This window comes from Botryllus schlosseri, chromosome 14, assembly GCF_051294905.1.
Source record: "Botryllus schlosseri isolate E-star chromosome 14, Bs_hap1, whole genome shotgun sequence".
NCBI lineage: Eukaryota > Metazoa > Chordata > Ascidiacea > Stolidobranchia > Styelidae > Botryllus > Botryllus schlosseri.
In genome coordinates, this window is record NC_137249.1 from 19,824,824 (window position 1) to 19,843,359 (window position 18,536).

The 18,536-nt window shown below is 39.0% G+C and overlaps 1 protein-coding gene and 1 long non-coding RNA gene across 3 annotated transcripts in view; both read left to right on the forward strand.

Moving 5' to 3' along the window:
• The window catches only part of LOC145455809 (uncharacterized), a 47,402-nt gene that overhangs the window by 9,324 nt on the left and 19,542 nt on the right, over positions 1-18,536 (forward strand). The window lies entirely within an intron of this gene.
• Positions 1-18,536, forward strand: part of LOC145455762 (NAD(+) hydrolase SARM1-like) — a 32,554-nt gene that overhangs the window by 7,677 nt on the left and 6,341 nt on the right. Inside the window, exons 5-16 of one of the 2 annotated variants that reach the window (XM_080333754.1) lie at positions 2,553-2,704; positions 3,316-3,428; positions 3,772-3,885; positions 5,528-5,646; positions 7,489-7,506; positions 10,983-11,117; positions 12,364-12,533; positions 14,777-15,012; positions 15,346-15,433; positions 16,108-16,300; positions 18,200-18,324; positions 18,382-18,455. In XM_080333754.1, the coding sequence (XP_080189880.1) occupies positions 2,553-2,704; positions 3,316-3,428; positions 3,772-3,885; positions 5,528-5,646; positions 7,489-7,506; positions 10,983-11,117; positions 12,364-12,533; positions 14,777-15,012; positions 15,346-15,433; positions 16,108-16,300; positions 18,200-18,324; positions 18,382-18,455 (1,537 nt within the window). The remainder of the gene's footprint in view (positions 1-2,552; positions 2,705-3,315; positions 3,429-3,771; positions 3,886-5,527; positions 5,647-7,488; positions 7,507-10,982; positions 11,118-12,363; positions 12,534-14,776; positions 15,013-15,345; positions 15,434-16,107; positions 16,301-18,199; positions 18,325-18,381; positions 18,456-18,536) is intronic. The other variant, XM_080333755.1, reaches the window with a different exon arrangement.

Below are 18,536 nucleotides of genomic sequence, written 5' to 3' on the forward strand. Positions count from 1 at the left end.
AATTATTAAAAATTCAGGCAGTTCTGGCAAAAAGGCAGTCTCCCACAAAACTGACAACTGAGAACTGATTAATCTCGGTCCGTGCTAGAATTGCGGTTTCTTATCTTCTCAAGCTCACCATCCAGTATCTTATTTAAGTGAATGAATATCATTTTGGTACTGATCATATATTAGAGGACTTACTGAGTGGCATTTTTACGGTGATACTGGTAGTGATAGATGTTTTGTAAATCACCTAAATGGCTCACTAAATTGAATTTAGGTTCAATAATTATATGATTTCAATGTATACTGGAATACTGCCATAAAAGTCTTCTTTTATTGCCTTAGTTTGCTGGATAATATAAAGCACATGCAGGCAGTAGCCTTCATATCGAATGGAAAGGACAGGTCTAAGAAAATTGCATATGTGTAATACATGAGATAGCATTTGAAATGCATTAAGGTTTCTTTGAAATAAGGTATTACAGCATGCATATGGCTTGGCGATCTGTTAGACCCATATTTATAAGCCAGACCCATATTTATAAGCCATATGCATGCTGGAATATCTTTATGTCAACGCAACCTTAATACATTTCAAATGTTACCTTGATGCATTTCAAATACAATCTTATGCATTTGCCAACTTGTATTACTAGGCTTCCGGTAATAGACGAATGCATGTTATTGATACAGAGGAATTTCAGCCCATATAGAAACCGTATGCCCACAATATAAGAATCACTGTTCTAAAGTATAGTTTGCATCATCCTCAATGATTACGATGATATTTGCCGGTGTTTATCGATTTTCTTGATAATTCGTTTGATTTATCATTTCATCGGTCCTGTTATATAGTGATTTTGGGTGTAAGAGTCTGTCTTCCATGCCTACATTACCAATACAGGTTTCATAATTGAAATTAATTTTCTTGTTCTGTGCACATTTTTGTCTCTACTGTGTGGGCTGCCTGAACACAATTTACGCAATATTCAGCAATTTCGGCATGTAGGCCTCTCAATATTAATATCTTCATATGGCAGCCTATTAATAAAATTAGTAAATTAGTAAGATGATTGACTTCCAATGAAATTAGCGGCAGTCCTTTGATGCTAGCAATAGCAAAGAATACTTTTCGTTTGCAACGCAGCCAGTGTAATAGTAACGGTAAAAGCAGAAAGTTAATCCCAATCCAACTCGGCAATGCTCAAAAACCTATCGATTTACACTTCAACATCCTTTTGTTTTCACCCATGAGATTTAAGGTTACAGGTGACAGACATCTACGTTCACAACCCGCCTTTTGTGCTCATTGGCCTACTCCGCGAAATGAGGCATCTCATATTACCACTGGCATCATTCATTGTCCGGTGTGCCTTACTGAGTAGATGTAAATTGATGCTGGTGGTGCTAGCACCAAGAACAATATACTGGTTGATTTTACCTTAGTATGGACAATGGTAAATGACCATTCTATAAACTTTTGAACTTGGCTTGCCTTATAGAAGTCCAAGTACTTGGTACTGTAGCCTACTTCTTTTCAGATGTTTGTGTCACCCACCACCCTGCTAACTCTCTGGTGTCATTTGCAGTCAATGTAGTCAATTTAATTGAGGCTTAGTTAGTACCTAGTAGGTCTAAATTAATCAAAATTTCATAAGGACCATGATATTCTTCGCAACAAGACCCACTAGTAGAAACACTACAACACTATGATGTCTTTCGCAGCAGCCTATAATTAATGATTATATATATATAATAATGAGTTATAAAGTAATGGCACTATGAGAATACATGCTTCCAAACTAATTTTATTAAACGCTAGGCCTACTTCTATCCACCAGATATGCTTTGTTGCCCATTATAATGTAATAACTGCTATAATTGTAACATAACTGCTGTACTTTATTATGTTGGTAGCTTAACAAATGTTGGCAGAATTCCTGTAAACATGAAATTAGCTTCTACCTCATAGTCTGTACTGAGCAGTGAGTGATAGGCTATACTTTTATCTGAGTTTGCACATAAGTGACCAACTAACATGTTGCTAATGGCATTTCGAGTAGGCTTACACTTTTTCAATAGCATGTCTAATTTATCTGGAAGTTTTGAGAAATGTTGGTATCAAAATAACAAAATGTCTGTAACACAGTGAAAAGTTCACTTGTCAAAATAGAGGTCAAACTAAGTTGGATTAATGAAGGTGAAGGTATTGTAACTTATTGATAAGGCCTGCCTTTCCGTGGTCCTGTAAAAGGCATCAGTTTTGCAAGGATGTGCATTGTCCATGTAGGTCGGCTTGTGTCGGGATTTATGCTATTTGGTCTCGTGATTACTGACACATTGACGTCCACGTCAGGGGTATAGGGCTCGGTGCTGGATTCTGGAAGGCAGTAGATATGGAATCTGGTGATCAACCAGTCCCACATTATTCAAGGCCACATAGCATTTGTAGCATGCACTCAGTCTGATTTGTCCTTGCATTATTTATGGCCACATCCCGCAGGCACGCGCCTGAACGAAGGTACCTAATCTCTAGTCTGCTATTTATGTGAACATATTTTTTGTAGGATTCTGAAGCGACATGTACCAGGTTGTTCGATCTCGGCGCGTTAGACTCCGTTCTTCACGCTTGCCGCCACGATGACCTGTGGACCGCCAGATTTTGTTCCTCCGCGCTGGCCAATGCGGCAGTGTTTGGTGGAGGAATCAACCACAAAAGGTGAAGTGACACAGTATTGCTACAATGTTACATTATAGTGTGGAGTGAAAAATTATAAATAAAAATCGAATTTTATAGAATGTTCCCGGTATAGGGCCCCAAATATCAGAGAAGAGATACTTCTATCAAGATTTGGGGTTTTGCACCCTCTTGTTGCCATGAAATTTGTGCAAAGGAGCCTAACATATCTCATTTTGCGATATCCTGATAACTGCTTAGGCTATACTAGATAGCTAGCTTTGGGATGGAAAGCAATAGAAGTCACACGTTTCTCTTTGTAATTTTGTTCTGTTCATTTTTAAGACAGAGTGGCCTGGAAATGAGATGAAAATATGTTACTTCTGCTGCTTTCAAGCCCAAAACTTTCCTTTTCTTATACGTAGCCCATTATCAAGATAAGGGAAAATTAACTATTTCAGGCTAATTTCGTAAAATTGTATGGGTACAGAGGATGCAAGAACCAAAAATCATGATTAAGTGTTTCTTTTGATATTCGGAGACGTAGGCTATACATTATACAACTACTTTTTAAAGCCTAATTATTTTCACTCCACCCTATTGTTGCAATTGGCATCAAGTTGAATTCAAATTTTTTAAATTTTTTCGCAAAGGATGATTGAAAGAGGGGCACAGCACTGGATCTTCCCACTTGCGTTTAGGACTGATGATGTCTGCCGTTTTTACGCTTGTCTCGCGATTGCCGCGCTAGCTGCGAATCCCGCAGGTAACTTGATAAGTTTTGATTCATAGGCCTACTAATTTTGCTTCGTGATATATGCGATAAAGGGGCGGTGCTATCTTAATATAATGCGGTCTCAAATTGAAGATACTATGTGTGAAGATTTTTTTGGCAGCTACACTCTTCTATCTTCTATCTGCCGTTTAAATCCAGTGGCTTTCTGAGTTAATTTTAGGGCTTGTGCCTTCATAGCTTGGTCTTTGACTAATTGACGAGTTGACAATTGTCGCCCAAGTAAGCAAAATTGATGAAGATTTATTGCGGAAAGGGTGTTAACTATGCTCCTGCTTGGGTGGCCAAGTATTCACATGTTTTATTTTGATTCCAGTTGAAGGAGCAGTCATAAAATCCGGTACGCTGTCTCTGGTTGAACCATTTGTGCAGACTCGCGATCCGTACGAATTCGCACAAGCTTGTCCGTCTCATACCCAAGGCTCTTCAGGTAAAAACAAACTACATCTACTGTGAATGTTTTTGGTATGAGAGTATGTGAATAGGCCTGCCACCAAACCTACCCTAGTCCTATGTATGTAATGTTTCATGTTTTGTTTTCGGAACCTTCGGGTTTACTGGTGTGTGAGTCAAATTTCAGTGTGTGTGTCTGAGATTTCTGATTCGTTATGACTGCTGCCTACTAGTAAATGCAGACGGATTCAAATTCTCATTGAATGCCTTATTTGTCCATCCTCAAATTGGGACTCGATTATGTCCATGATGGAAAATAACAGTTAACATTTGAGTTGAATTTGGTGTATGTCTTACGTCAGTGCTGGTTGCTAAAACGATATCACACTGATGGTATAATTGTGTTATTTCAATGGATGGTAAGAAATCTGCGGTTTCCCTGTCTGGTTTATGTTAGCTTTCTGCACAGTATGAAACTCTGAGACCCACTCTTAACTCTGTGCAAACAGATATCGATATGGACAATATAGAATTTTCGGATTCTGAAATTCATTTAGTAACCTATGCTAATATACAATTGAATAGTATATTCAGTATCCATATTGAAATGAGCAAGAATATTTTCAGCTGACATATCCGGGCTCATTTCAATATGAATATTAGGGTTGTTCAATTGCAGTCTACCATAAAATAAGTTAACTCGGTATTTTACAGATGATTTGAAGTTGAGAAAAGTACTACTGACATTACATACCTTTGAATAATATCTTATGGATGAAAACTAGCTGGGAATATCAGTATTTGTTCACGAATTGCAACCCAACGGCGCTTCTTCAATGTACGATCCAAAACAAGCCGATGTCAATGGTGCAACCAATACATGATTCCCATGAGCATGATAGACAGGTTGTGCAGAGTGAAATCGTTACGCATATGGCCTTTATGGGACTGCAGTCAAGTACAATTTTGAAATCATGGCTATTTTATTGCAATATGGCATCTCTACACGGCCGTTTTCAACTGATAACGTCACAAAAGCTATAAACCGGTGACGTGGTCAGCATTGCATATCCAGTAGTAAGGAGAATTGCCCCGTGGATCTTTAGGGGGTTTTCGGGGATAGAAGATCACGACGAAGATGACCAAAATTGCTCATAAAAGTGTTTTTATGTACTAAACCTTCATTTGGGTCACAAGCATCGAAGTTTCCTGACAATTTTTCAAATCTGAACAACCCTAATGAATATGCTATTCTGTACCTTCAAGAAGCTTTTCAAATATGCTAATATGTCTTCATACCTTCTCATGTTTACTACAGTCTGACCGAAAGACGATTATGAGCTCTGAGTTTGGTTGAAAGCAATGTCTTGAGATGCTGTATTTTGATGTTCCATGCCTCTATGGATGGTCACTTTCATCAGCCAATGGTTCGTTAGGCGACTCGTTCACACACACAGATGATAGATGCTGTTTATGTTTCATTGAATTCCGGCTATAACTTTATGAGGTCTCGTTAGAAACTAGAAACTTGTTAAATTCTACTAATTTTCATTCTCTATCCTATCCAATTTTATAATACTCTATCCAAGTCTCTGATACCATTCAATTTCAATTCAAAAACGATTGTGTTCATACATTTCTATGCTTGAGTTGATCATGTGTTTTTCGTTATATTTCAGCGAGTTTCCTATTGAGGGTGGTTCCTCTGCTTATCAGTAGCCGGCCTGAATCCCAAGCGCTCGCTTCGTTTTACTTTGCAATGGAGGCTAGCATCAAGGCTCATCAACAAAAGACTCAGGTACGCAGCTTTAACGGGATTGCGATGAATTCTGTTCCTCTCTTGCATTGGAGGGCTGTCCCTCGTCAAGATGGGTGGAAATGCATACCAAACTTAGAATTCAGTTGTTCCCTTTTTTAAAACTTTGTCAACCAACCATCTCGGGGGCAGCTATGGGTTGCTTTTACGCAACAGTTTTACTTAGGCTTAATCCAATGTCATCCATAAACAGTTACAGGCTGTGTAAAAGCCAGGGATTGTGCGGGATAGCATATTGTTCAATGTCCCAATATTTTTTGCAGCCTACCTTTTTATCTGTGCACAACCTGGATAGTTATGGGCTGTGCAACAGTCTCTAGGGCGGTGCGGCCGTCATATTGTCAAAATTTTGATTAGTCTGATTATGCAGAATTCACATGAGATATGATCTCTGTATCTTTCCAATATTTAGCGTCTGATTTTTATACTTTGTATCTCTATTTCACAAGTAGTCCTAGTGGAAATACACAATTTGACTGATTCAAATGTTCTTCGGTGAAATTTTCAAACCCAATGGAATATTCATGATAAGAATACAATCCGACATGCTTTGCGTTGTCATCGTAGTTCGTGGCCGGCATTCTGAAAAGATCCATTAAAAGATGAAGCCGGCATTGATTCTCCATATCGATGATCCTTGAGATAAGGTCTTCCTGCCTTACAAACCTCCATGCTGTCAGCGGTCTGTTCCTTCTACTTGTAATGTAGATCTAATGGCAATCCACAAAGGTGATGTTCCATAAACTATGGCCACTAAATGATTTCGTTTGATGGGAGTCCTCACTCAACAAAGCTATTCAAATCTAAAGGTTGGATTTCAAATGTATAGTGGTTACTTCGATTTGACTCATTAGTCAAAAGGTTTTGAAAAATGTTGCACTGTATCTCGGCAACTCCTTCTCCGCATAGGTTGTTGAATAATTTCAGCACCTTGAAGTGAAAATGGTAGGAATAGGAATAGAAATAGAATATGAGTCCGAAATGTTGCTGGTGTGAAGGAATTCAATAGTATTTCTCCGGGAACTTCAATAAGCAGTCATGCTATCTTGTATATCCTTTTCAAAGAACCTGTATAGTTGGCTTTTTAATTTGCCCCCAAAGTTTATTGCATTATATCATGTGTGTTTCTCAGCCTATAAAACAAATATGATAGTAATCAAATATTCAGCACCTCCCAATTTGTCATACGGATGTTTTACAAACGCTCATCGGACCTGTTAAATAATTTAACAGCACCCTTGGAATGCCAATGTAGTGTAATAAGCACATATGCGATTCAAGTAGATTGGTCTATTGGCTAACTACAAGCATGATATCTTGCATTTCATTGGCAGGCCCAATTCTTTTTTTGAAGTGATTTTCTTTAGAATGGAATTTCCTAAAATTTTCTATAGGCCTACGGTATTTTTTACAACATAGATATGTTGTGTCTAATTGTCTCTATGCAAGAGAAGAAATTACCTGTGGACATAAATGGTATTCCAGCATGGAAGCACAGGAATGTGATGTTTGCCTAGCTACGCCTTTGATTCTAGGCAAATAATGATTCACGTTTCACTAGTGCGTCTCTCTATTAGCTGTACCTGAGTTTCATGGTCAATTTCAATATGTGCTGCTATTGAGACTTGTAATCTGATTTTATTTACATAGCAGCTCGTGGAATGGGTACCAATGATGATTGCTCTATATAGTTGGCCAAAATGCAGATTTACGACCTCAATTACCATCATATTTCTTCATAGATCCAGTTGACTTCCTAGTCCTATCTTTGCTTATCTGTTTAACTCTAACAACTTTATTTTACTTTGCTTTCGGTATTTTCAGGACATCACAAGATTCATGGTTTGTCTCTAGGCATATTTGAGTGATTGCTTGGTTTGGTTTGGGAATGCGTCTTTCTCATGCGTCTTGCACTCCTACAGAAATACTTTTAATATGGCAATGCAATCCATTTCTTGGATTTCATTTCCAGAGTTATAAAAGTCACTAAACTCTGATTCAGTCAATTACCTGGGATAACGCCGCATTATTAATGACTTCACACGCCCAATTAATGAAGTGCTCGTTCAATCAAGTCTTTATGCATGCATTTAGGTGGTCCGAATATGCTGGAAGGTCTGCTAACATATACAAACTATATTGTTGATTTATAACATTTGTTGTGGGTCAACTTGAATCTATATAAATGATACGAAAAGTTCCGATGTTCTGTACTGGTACTTGTTTAGGTGGGGGCTGTACACTATTCTGTGGCACACTTGCAACAAGGCATCAACTTGGTTCCACATTTTCTTTATCATATTACAAGTAAATAATTTTGATTTCAAATGAACCAATAATATGGGAGTATCCTTCGTCTTAAAAAGTTTTCCAAATTTATCTTGACATTTACTTCGAATACCTGGACCATAGCTTCATTTCATATCTCGATAATCTATTTTTCTTCTCAAAAGCAGTAATTTGTAGTAGGCTACTATACCTAACCAAACACAACCAATGATGAACGCAACATGACAGTAAAAATATTTTTATTGTGATGTTGCAACTCCTAACTCCACTGCATCCTACCAGTCAGGATAATATGTAATTTGATCCTAATTGCCAGTTCTCTTAATTTACAGTTGGATACCTCCTTCCCCATTTGTTTGTTTGGCCAAGTAACTTTTGCTAAGGTACATTTAAACAGTTTGGGGTCAATGGAAAAATCAGTCATTTTACCGGTTGAGTCATTTCTAGGTAAGTTCTATTACTGTTGATCCGTGATGCCAAGGGTTCACCTTACTGTCTAGTCTGGTTGTGCAAGTTCTTGATACAGAGAAAGCAGTGGCGTATCCAGGGGGGGGTTAGGGGGTCGGAACCCCCCCTTTTCAAAATCCTAAAAATTGATGTAAAATATAGCCTCTAATATTTGCAATTTATTAGTTTAACATATTCGTTTTACGTATGAGAAGGCGAATATGGCGTCTTAATGTTATTTAAGGGGACTAAAACCCCTACCAAATATTGGAATCGTGCGCCGAATTAGTCGAAAGGATAAAATAGGTCATTATATTTCGCTAATTCCATACGAATTCTGCGCTTGTTCAGCTTCATTTCAGCTGTGGCAGTTGCTGACGTTCTCAACTTTCTTCCCTCGATTTCTCTCTCGCCTTGGTAAAACGAGAGACGCGTTTTAGGAAAATCTAATCTAATTGGCCGACGTGATACGTAATTGCAAAGACAAAGTTGTCGGCAATCAACATCGCCCGCGAATTCACTGCACCTGATCGCCGTGAAATCCTAAATAAGAATTGCATGGCGTCTTGATCGATCAGCGAGACGCAGACACGGCGGCACCAGTACGACAATGCTATTCTCAAATCCACATTGTCTTCGCGATTATTGGCGAGAAATGGCCTACGATTGACATTCACATTTCAAAATACAAGCCTAGCAATCCACGTTCCCGATTGTTAGGTGGCTTGCTGTCGACCAAATACAGGCCTGTGTTGTAGCTGAACGGGAGAATTGAGTAGGCCTAGTAGTAAAGTTAACCTAATTATATCAGCTGACAAGTTTCTCTGTCGATCAAGTTGTTATCCCAGCGTGTACTCTGTATTAATTGACTTGCGTGCTTGCAATTAAGGTCTAATTACCTCCGCGCGTACTACACGCTCAGCCGTACGGCTAGTAAAGCCATCGAAAAGCACACATTCGTGTACGACGTACACTGTTCACACCACGCCTCTCTGTGGCGATTGCGATCGCCCTCGTTTATGCTACCGCGTTATTCCGCGCTTGTTCGTCCGCTGCGATACTACCGACCGTGCGCATAATATCGTCAAAACCCAACAAAATCGCGCATCTCTGGCCGGAACTAGGCGCTTGAAGACGGGCGGCGTTTGCCGGCTCATGACTAAATGTGAGCAATTACGAATTTCTTTCAATCATACCGTAAAAAAAACGCGATTTTCGGGCAATATCTATCGTATTCGTACATCTCCCACTCACCGCAAATCTCTTTTTATTATTAAACTATAATATATCGTAAATATTCGCCATGGCGTGGAGACGAGTGATTGTAATCATGACGTCATAATAGCTAATTTTGTGACGCAAAACCCCCCCTTTTTCAAGCTCTGGATACGCGCCTGAGAGAAAGTGCAAGTGTCATTGGACGATTGGTTCAAACTGCTGTTGTAGGTATACTGATTCGTCAGTACGTTACATCAAGACATCATTATTCCAGTAAATTATTGACCAACGAGAAATGCTCAACAGCATTATCATTGCAATAATGTTATTATTTGGCACAAGATAAAAACACATGGGTGATGGGTTGTGTAGTCATGTCGTAATGTCAATGTAACACCTTAAAATAGATTTTAGACTTACTCCTTTCGGCCTTAAGCTACCTAATCTAATAATACATATATTGTCAACATTCAATGTCTGCGCCATTGGTAGACAACTCATCGTATTGGTTAATTTGTACTACAACCTAGTAGGTTTGACCATGGATGAATCTTAACCAATTAATTGCAAAAGCTTCCTGCATGTTAAAGTCGCTGCAACCAATAGCATAGGCTGCTCTTGGCCGAGGTATCGGAAATTTAATCAGCGAATGAGATTAGCCGATTCGATTCAACACTAAAACTTAACCAACGACATTTGACATGGAACAAATTTTTTTTGAAAATGTGTATCTTGCGTGTTTTTTACCACTTTTATACCACATTTTCATTCATCAAAGCGGTGATATGGTGGTGAGGTGTTTTCACTGTGTACTGATACTTGCTCAGTGTGATATGTCACTGGTGTTGGTGTTGGGAGCGGTGCTTTGGGTACGGTATGGTACTCTATCTCTTGTGATTTTATAAAGATTATTGTCCAGTTTAGATTTATATGATTAACTTCCTTCTACACCTAGGCTTCTTCCAGGCCTACCCATCTACAATAGTTAAATGCCATGTATTCACTTGTCTATAGCGTACAAGGGCATACCTAAACTATTACGTATCACTTTCTGCTATCAGTATTCCAAGGATATCTCACTAACACTAACCAGTCTTGGTTGTTGCCAAGCTTAATTGAAACATAACATCACCTGTGGGCCTATTCAAGTAATGTACACAAGAAGTGCCTGATACTATTGTGAGTAACTCAATTTTGATTGTATCTTGATTGTCTTTATCATTAGTGTGATGTAAAATTACACTGTTGTCATTAAAAATTGGATTATGACATGTCTGAATTGATGTCAAGTTTCATAATATCATTTCCCACTGCTAGAATACGTGAATTCCAGCACTTCAATACTAAGTCTCGCGAATTTTTAGATATTTTCCGAGGTATGCTCGATCGTACCGTTGAAAAGAGTGATCGCAACGTCCAGAAGCACTGTAGCCCGCATCTTAGCCACGAGATGCTTGAAAATCATCGGCGAAGACGTACCGAGAAGACTCAGTCCTCAGGTGGGCTTGATCTGGCTAATCTTATTCACGCATAACTGTGTGCGTTGAAAGAAAACCGCAGATGTGTGTTGTGTCATGTCAGCATCGCAAATTGCCTGAGGTTAATCACGCAATCAGGTAGCGGTTGAATTGATGTCGTTTGGGATGGTTGTGGATTTTTCAAGGCTCGAAATTTGCGATTGTAAAACTTCCTGGTTATGTTGTGGACATAATCTTCTAGCTCAACTGTAAGTGGCCTCCTGCTAAACATCTCATTTGGTGCTGTGTCAGGAATGTTCAGGCTAAATTTTAAATGCGAAATATTCCACACTGAACAGGAAGAATTCGTAGTTCTTATCCTAAGGATTATCCCAATTTCCGTGAAATATCACAATGGTAATTCTGAAAGAATTCCGATTCAATCTAAAACTTTCAACTCAATTTACGTCGAGAATTCGTGGTAATAATGGCTATTTTTCTTCTAGATTAACATCCGCTAGCCTAACCTTCAATATCATGGTACGTCGGGTGGTACTACGTATTTTCGTAGTATTCGAATAGCTTAAGTTTGCTTACCATAGTGGTACCTTAGTACCATTCCGTAGTACCTTAGTGGTAGATTTTTTGGTCATAATAATACAATTTCAACGTTTGAAAACCTCAAGCACTCATATCCATTTCATGACATACCACATATCACCTGATCCATTCAAGTTTTGTCAGGTATATGGTAATTTTTGGATCTATTTCTGGCATGTGGATTTGTGAAGGTGCCGCACTTGCCGAGACGTTTACCAATCTGTCACAGTCGTGGAAAACAAAATGCACACTACATAGTCCGAAGATCTAGTTGATGCATTAGGCATGAGCTGGGCGGGCGTTGTTAAGTTCAAAGCTGTAGCAGCGTGTTACCAAAAATTTATGGAATGGATTGGAAGATGCAAAGTGGTGCAAATAGACATCTGCTCGAGTTGGCCTGCATCTGAATTGAGAAGTATTTTGATTCTGACCGCTACGGTACTGCTTCGTAGGCCCTCTATAGTATGCAGCTGCTCCATCACTGAACTCTGTCACTTTACAAAATCATCATCGTCAAATGTTTTGCCTAAAAATTGGTATGTAGAAGTGGCAGTAGTCCAAACACATAACCACTTCAGTGAGCAATACAAGTAATTCGTTACTGACCACCTCTGAGTATGATACTTAGGCTACTACTACGAATGGTGATAGTATTCTTTTGGTTACAATAACCAAACGTTGTTTCCAGATTCATACTTGGGATATCGAAGACGTGCAGTCCTGGCTGGCTATTGCCGGTTTCCGGGGTTTCAACGCTCCCTTCCGGGCCTCGACGGTGGACGGTGAAATGCTGTTGCTACTTACTGAGAACGACCTCAAGCACGACTTGGAGATGACGAATAATTTACACCGAAAAAGGTGTGTCACTGAGAAGTAGCATAGATAGAACGTTGGCTGCGCTTTTATCAGTCGGTAGGTTTATTTTTCTGCAGTGAAATGTGCAATGGAACATTGATTTTAGTGCAGAAATCCGATAAAGATAAACCAATTGGTAACTTTTCAAGTACAAAGGTAAAAAGTTGAAACTTCACTGTTGCAGGCTGGACATTTGAATCCACGTTTGATTCGGTCCTTTTTCTGAAGATTCTCTGAAGATTTCCAAAAGTTTTGTGCATTTCAAATCCCGAGATCAGAGTTTAATAATAACCACTTTGAATAGTATATTCATATTGAAATGAACCCGAATATTTTCGGCTGACACTCGTCAGGGGTAAGCGTCAGCAACTAGTAGAAAAATATTCGGGTTCATTTCAATATGAATATACTATTCAATTGTATATTATAGTTCTGTACCTCCAAGAAGCTCTTCAAATAACCACTTTGCAGTCGGCTTTCCATGATGACGCAAGGCTGCCATCTAGATGGCCATCACTTTCAACGATTAACTCTGTTAGATGGTGTCAGAGAGCAGCATAAGCTTCACACTGTAGTTTGAAATGTGTTCCATTGAGTTTGCATGAGTCTAAGTACTTTCCAGAAATAAGTGTACTACTTTGGCACACCGAGTCCCTTGTGAAGTACTTCTTAGGTGTGGAATTTTCATAGTAAACATTACCGAGATGTCGTGATGTGATTTTTAAATTTAGCACAAGTTATTATGCCTTCATTCGTAATTTATTATCATGCGCTGTATCATTGACAAATAATCAAACTACATTGTAATTTATGACTTTGTTTGTAAACGTTGTAAGTTAGAGGTTCATTGGGTGATGCTCTTTCAAGAGTTGACCTTCTGCAGTAGATCTGTGAGGACAGTTTTGTACGGAGTTAAACTTTCATATTGAAATACATCTGAATACGTTTGGCTGATTCTCGGCATGAGTAATTGTCAGCAACTGGTAAAGTATCTTGTGAAAAAAAACTTTGTAGCCTATATCAGCAATCGTGATATACCAAACATGACATCACAGGCTTGAAATTTTGAATAATAAAGGATAAAGGCAAATATGGCTATTGTGCATTACGGCAATTTACTCTAGCACTGATTTATTGTCACACAATGCATGGCCTACAATGCTGATTCCACTACACATCAATTTTCGATAAGAACTCAAAATTTTCGATACCATTGTCAAGATGGAAACTCAAACATATTGATTTGATAATTTAATGCGTGATCAGTACAAAAATATCGAGCCGTGTAGACTACATACTGTGATCTAATCTCAATAACCTAGATGATAATCGTGAGATCCACTCGGAGCAAATTTAATTTTGTCACAATGGTCAGTAACCCGCCTTAGTTTGGTGGGCAAAGGATATTTTTTCTATTGTTCATTGCGACAATTCACCGCGTGATTTCTCGAAGATTTCGTAGGGATATCTATGCGGAATTACAGCGATTAGATAGTCTTATCTTACCGCCGCAATGTGCATTTGACTGCTGATAAGCTTAGTTGCAACAGCTGTTGTGGCGCGGTTTCTTTCCTCCTCTTTGATAAAGACCAAAGGGCGGTGTAAGCGTGAGCATGTGTGTCTGGGAAAATTGAATTACGTACCCTGTTGCCAGTTCACGATTGCCTTCTCACAAGTTAAAACCTAATGGTTATTTCGTAATATGTCGTAACTCAAGCTCATTCAATGGAATAGGCAGCCAAATGAAGCGATTCAAAACATTGAATTAACATCATTCATAACACTGGTCAACACATATTTTAGGCAGACAAAGTAAGAGTGGGTAACCCATGGGTAGGCCTACAAGAGATATTATTCCTTTGTGAAAAAGTACAATTTTTTGCTTGACGGACTGCTCTTTTACTAAACAATGATCACCAGACGGACTGGATTGATTGAATAACAGAGGACCATATGAGGGTTCTTCATGTAGTCAATTATCTATTTATGTGCTGTATAGAAGTCAAAAAGCTATACGCTAATGTAATAGTCGTAATCTTAAAAACCCCAGAAAATAGGCTACTCCTAGATATTTAGTTGACTAGTGTTATTTAGCATTCCATTCGAGAGCCTGGTGTCTTCCTTTTGTAATTGGTATTGCATTAAAATACGGATGTGAGCACTAAGCAACAAAGTCTACATATATTTTATAACATAATCTAGGAATTGGACACCTTGTTCAATTGCGATATGAATTTCTTTTCTAGATTTCTTCGCGACCTCAACCATCTTCGCGCCGGTGCAGATTATCGGTCGCTCGATTCGTCTGGAATCGCTGATTGGCTGCGGAATGTTGAGCCGAAATTTGCACAATACACGTTTCGTCTGCTTCAAGTCGGCGTGGATATGTCGTTTTTGCCTAAACTTACCGACGACCATCTTCGTCTCGACTGCGGAATAGACAACGGCGTTCACAGAACCAAAATACTTACGGCCGCGCAAAGTAAGTTAGCTGAATCACTAGGATTTATCGACTTTAGCTATCGGTTGTGGGTATGGCTCGGCAAAATAAAATGTCTTAATAATTCGATTCCGAATTTTGAGTATTAAGTATTCGAGAAGCCATTCGTAAGCAACTAGTAGAGAATTTAAAACAGCTTGGTATGCGGTATTACCCCATGCCGCTAACGAATGTGTCTCTACAAGCAAGCAGTGCCTCTCTTCCCATTGAAATGGGACAACTGGCCACTTTTACTGATGGCGATTACAGATCTACCTTGTCCTGTCGTGTATTGTACATTTAATTTTGAAATTGTGACAACGTGTATCAATCCAGGTCTGCAGTCAAAGGACGTCAAGGACATGAACAGCGTCCACGATGTATTTATTAGCTACCGGCGAAACAACGGATCCCATCTGGCAAGGTATGCACATTTGACCTAAAATTCTACTAAATATTTAGTATGTGATAAGTCCGGCGATTATTTTTTACCTAAAAACCGGAAGATTTTGACCTGAAAAATCAAAAATTTTACATTTTTTCACCTTGAAAAATGTCATTTTGACCTAACGTATGCAAATTAGGTGTCTTTCCACATAATGTTAGAATTGTACTACTTATCTTCATTTCTGGTTGGAACTGTATGTCCGCCAAAAACTGACAAATTTTTACATGAAAAAACTTTATTTTAATGAAATCTGGCCCTGTGAAAAATGCGAATAGTTACATGACTTATTATGGTAGCAATAATTAAAATTTGTAGTGGTACAACGAAAGATACTTTCCTACATTATCGGATAGAAAGTGTCAGTCCTTACTAAGTAGCTTGCCAAAGAATGGAGATAGAACGTTCAACAGCAGCAGTTGTTGGCTGGCCACACTGAAGTTGTGCGTACACTGTTGGTGACACACCGTGTTGATTCATTCTGATAATGGTGTCTACATCACTATTTTTCATCATGCGCTTCTTGCTTTTATTTACAATTGAATAAAAATTTAATTCTGCTTGAGTAGAAATGCTGGATAATTTTTCCACCTCTGTTCGCTACACCGGGTCTCATTTTTACCAGAGATCATTATTTCCGCTTCTTTTTTCAGTCTGTTGAAAGTTCACTTGCAAATGCGGGGCTACCGCGTGTTCCTGGACGTCGACAGCCTGCAAGAGGGCGACTTTGGCGACAGAACGCTGAAGAGCGTCGAGTCGGTTTCGGCGGGATTTATACTGATCCTGACTGCCGGCGCTCTGGACAAATGCGCCATCGATCACGAGGGAACGGACTGGGTGCATAAGGTGAGAGGATGGCCGGAGGCTAATTTTATACTGGTGGCTCACAATGTGGACAGTAGGTGTCCTACAATGCTGAGGAGTAATACAGAAAATTAACAAAGATTGAAGGACTGTAATTCCAGAGATGGTCACCAAAGTAGTCAGTGTTGCTACTCAAACATAATAGGAGTAAGGGCTGAATTTCCGCTCAATTAGGTAGAAGTAGTGATTTTGCGTACATTAGGGTGGACAAAAGACAAAAAGTGGTATTGATATATGGTGCCGAATATCCAGGGTTGTAATGACTCAAGTCATGACTCGAGTTATTATCTCAAAATACGAAAAATGAGTCAATTTGTGTATTGACTAGACTTGCACCAAGTTACACGACTCGAGACTAGGACGGCCAAGACAGACATTTCATTGTAACCATTGTGAACCTTGTGACTTGGTTACAACCCCGCAAATATCAAATGATTTGTTTAAGTAACTTTCTATAAGTATTCCTAGTTGATGAGGTGTGATTCACAGTCATAAGGTAGGTCATTGAACGCTTTTTACATCGCACACACTGCATCAGTGCCTAATATTGCTTTAAAAAATTGCATGAATCAAAGGTTCTATGAAAAGCGAAATAGAGACATGGTGCTTCTTTCTAGTGTTAGCGGTTATCAACATATGGTGAAATCAGTTATTTGCGGCGAATTTGGTAGGCCAATAGAGATTAGAGGGTGCACGAACCCAAAATCATCACTCATCATGAAGGTACTTAATTTGATATTTGGCTCCACGTGTCATTTTGTAATTCAATTTTTTATTCTCACTCTACCCTAGCAACAGAAGTAGAAAATGAAAGCTCTTAAAATTAACCTAGTAGTTTTCAATTGTAAATTTGGTTTTAGCATTTAATTGAGTAGTTGCCGAGAATTCTCCATTTTGTCCTGCTCTATTGATGACAACATCACACATGTGGATGATGCAGGAATACGCCTAATCTAATTTCTACTTCACAAAATTAGTAGTGTCGGGAGGTAACCTAGGGTAGTGTAAGTGACCTAAATACATAACCACTTAACTACGTGATTCAAGCAGGCAAAACCTACTCGTGTATGCTACCCCGGAACAGTAGAAGTGTTTTGTTACTGACAATATCTGCCAATCCCCATTGCCAAGCTCATGTGTGAAATGGTTTGGTTCGCGTCTTTGTGTGTTACGCACCACTCTTTTGGGTTATTCCTTTCAAGTCGAAGGAGGGCTGTCTACGAAGGCACGCCCTCAAAGACACGCCAGTTGATTTCGCGGAAACTTATCTCCAGTGAAACGGAGATGGCAGTCTGCAAGAATTTAAGAAAGGACTCCTTAATTTCGCTACACAATCGTATGCTTTTTTCTTGTGATCTTGGCTCTCCTTCAATGCAGCTTTTGGATTTTTGAATGTATCAGGGCTCATTACTACCAGGAGGCTACCTGTCCCAATGCCGAGGTGGCAAATGTTGACTCGCATCTTAAAACCAATAACTAGCACCCTGATATATTCAGCGCATATTCAGAAGGTATGGCCTCTATGGCAATTTTCCTAAACTTCAAAGCATTCATTTGAACAGCAATACAGTCATTGCTATGCTTGGGCATGAAACAAAACTAGAAAGGTTGCATCCAAACAGCTGTAAGCAAAAAGAAATATATATACATTCCCAGTCTACCTGTCCCAGATTACAGTTCTCCATCTTCCTAATAATACGTTGTGATGTCACTAAACTTGCCAATATTTTTTTACCTCTATTGACCGCTAACGATATTTGTTTCAGAGTTACATCCATATCCTACATAATGATTTATTTTCACTTATTGAATGTTTGTTTATACGTGCGACACTTCTTCATCATTCAAGTGTTGAATAACACATTGATGTTTGTTACGCAGGAAATTGTCACAGCCATCGGTAACAGGCGTAATATTGTGCCTGTGACGACAGAATCGTTCCAGTGGCCTCTGCCCGAAGACTTACCCGAGGATATATCTCCGATATGTTACTACAACGGTGTCAAGTATGCCGCGCAATTTTGCGATTAACGCTCGTGTGTAACTGGTGCCGTCTTTTGCAGATGGGTTCACGAATATCAAGATGCGTGCGTGGATAAGATTATCAGGTTCCTGCGCGGTCAAGATCAAGCCACAAGTAGGTTACATTTCCTGTTATAACCGATTGCAAATGCAAATATTAGAACAGACTTGATAGCCAATATATTATGATTTAAAT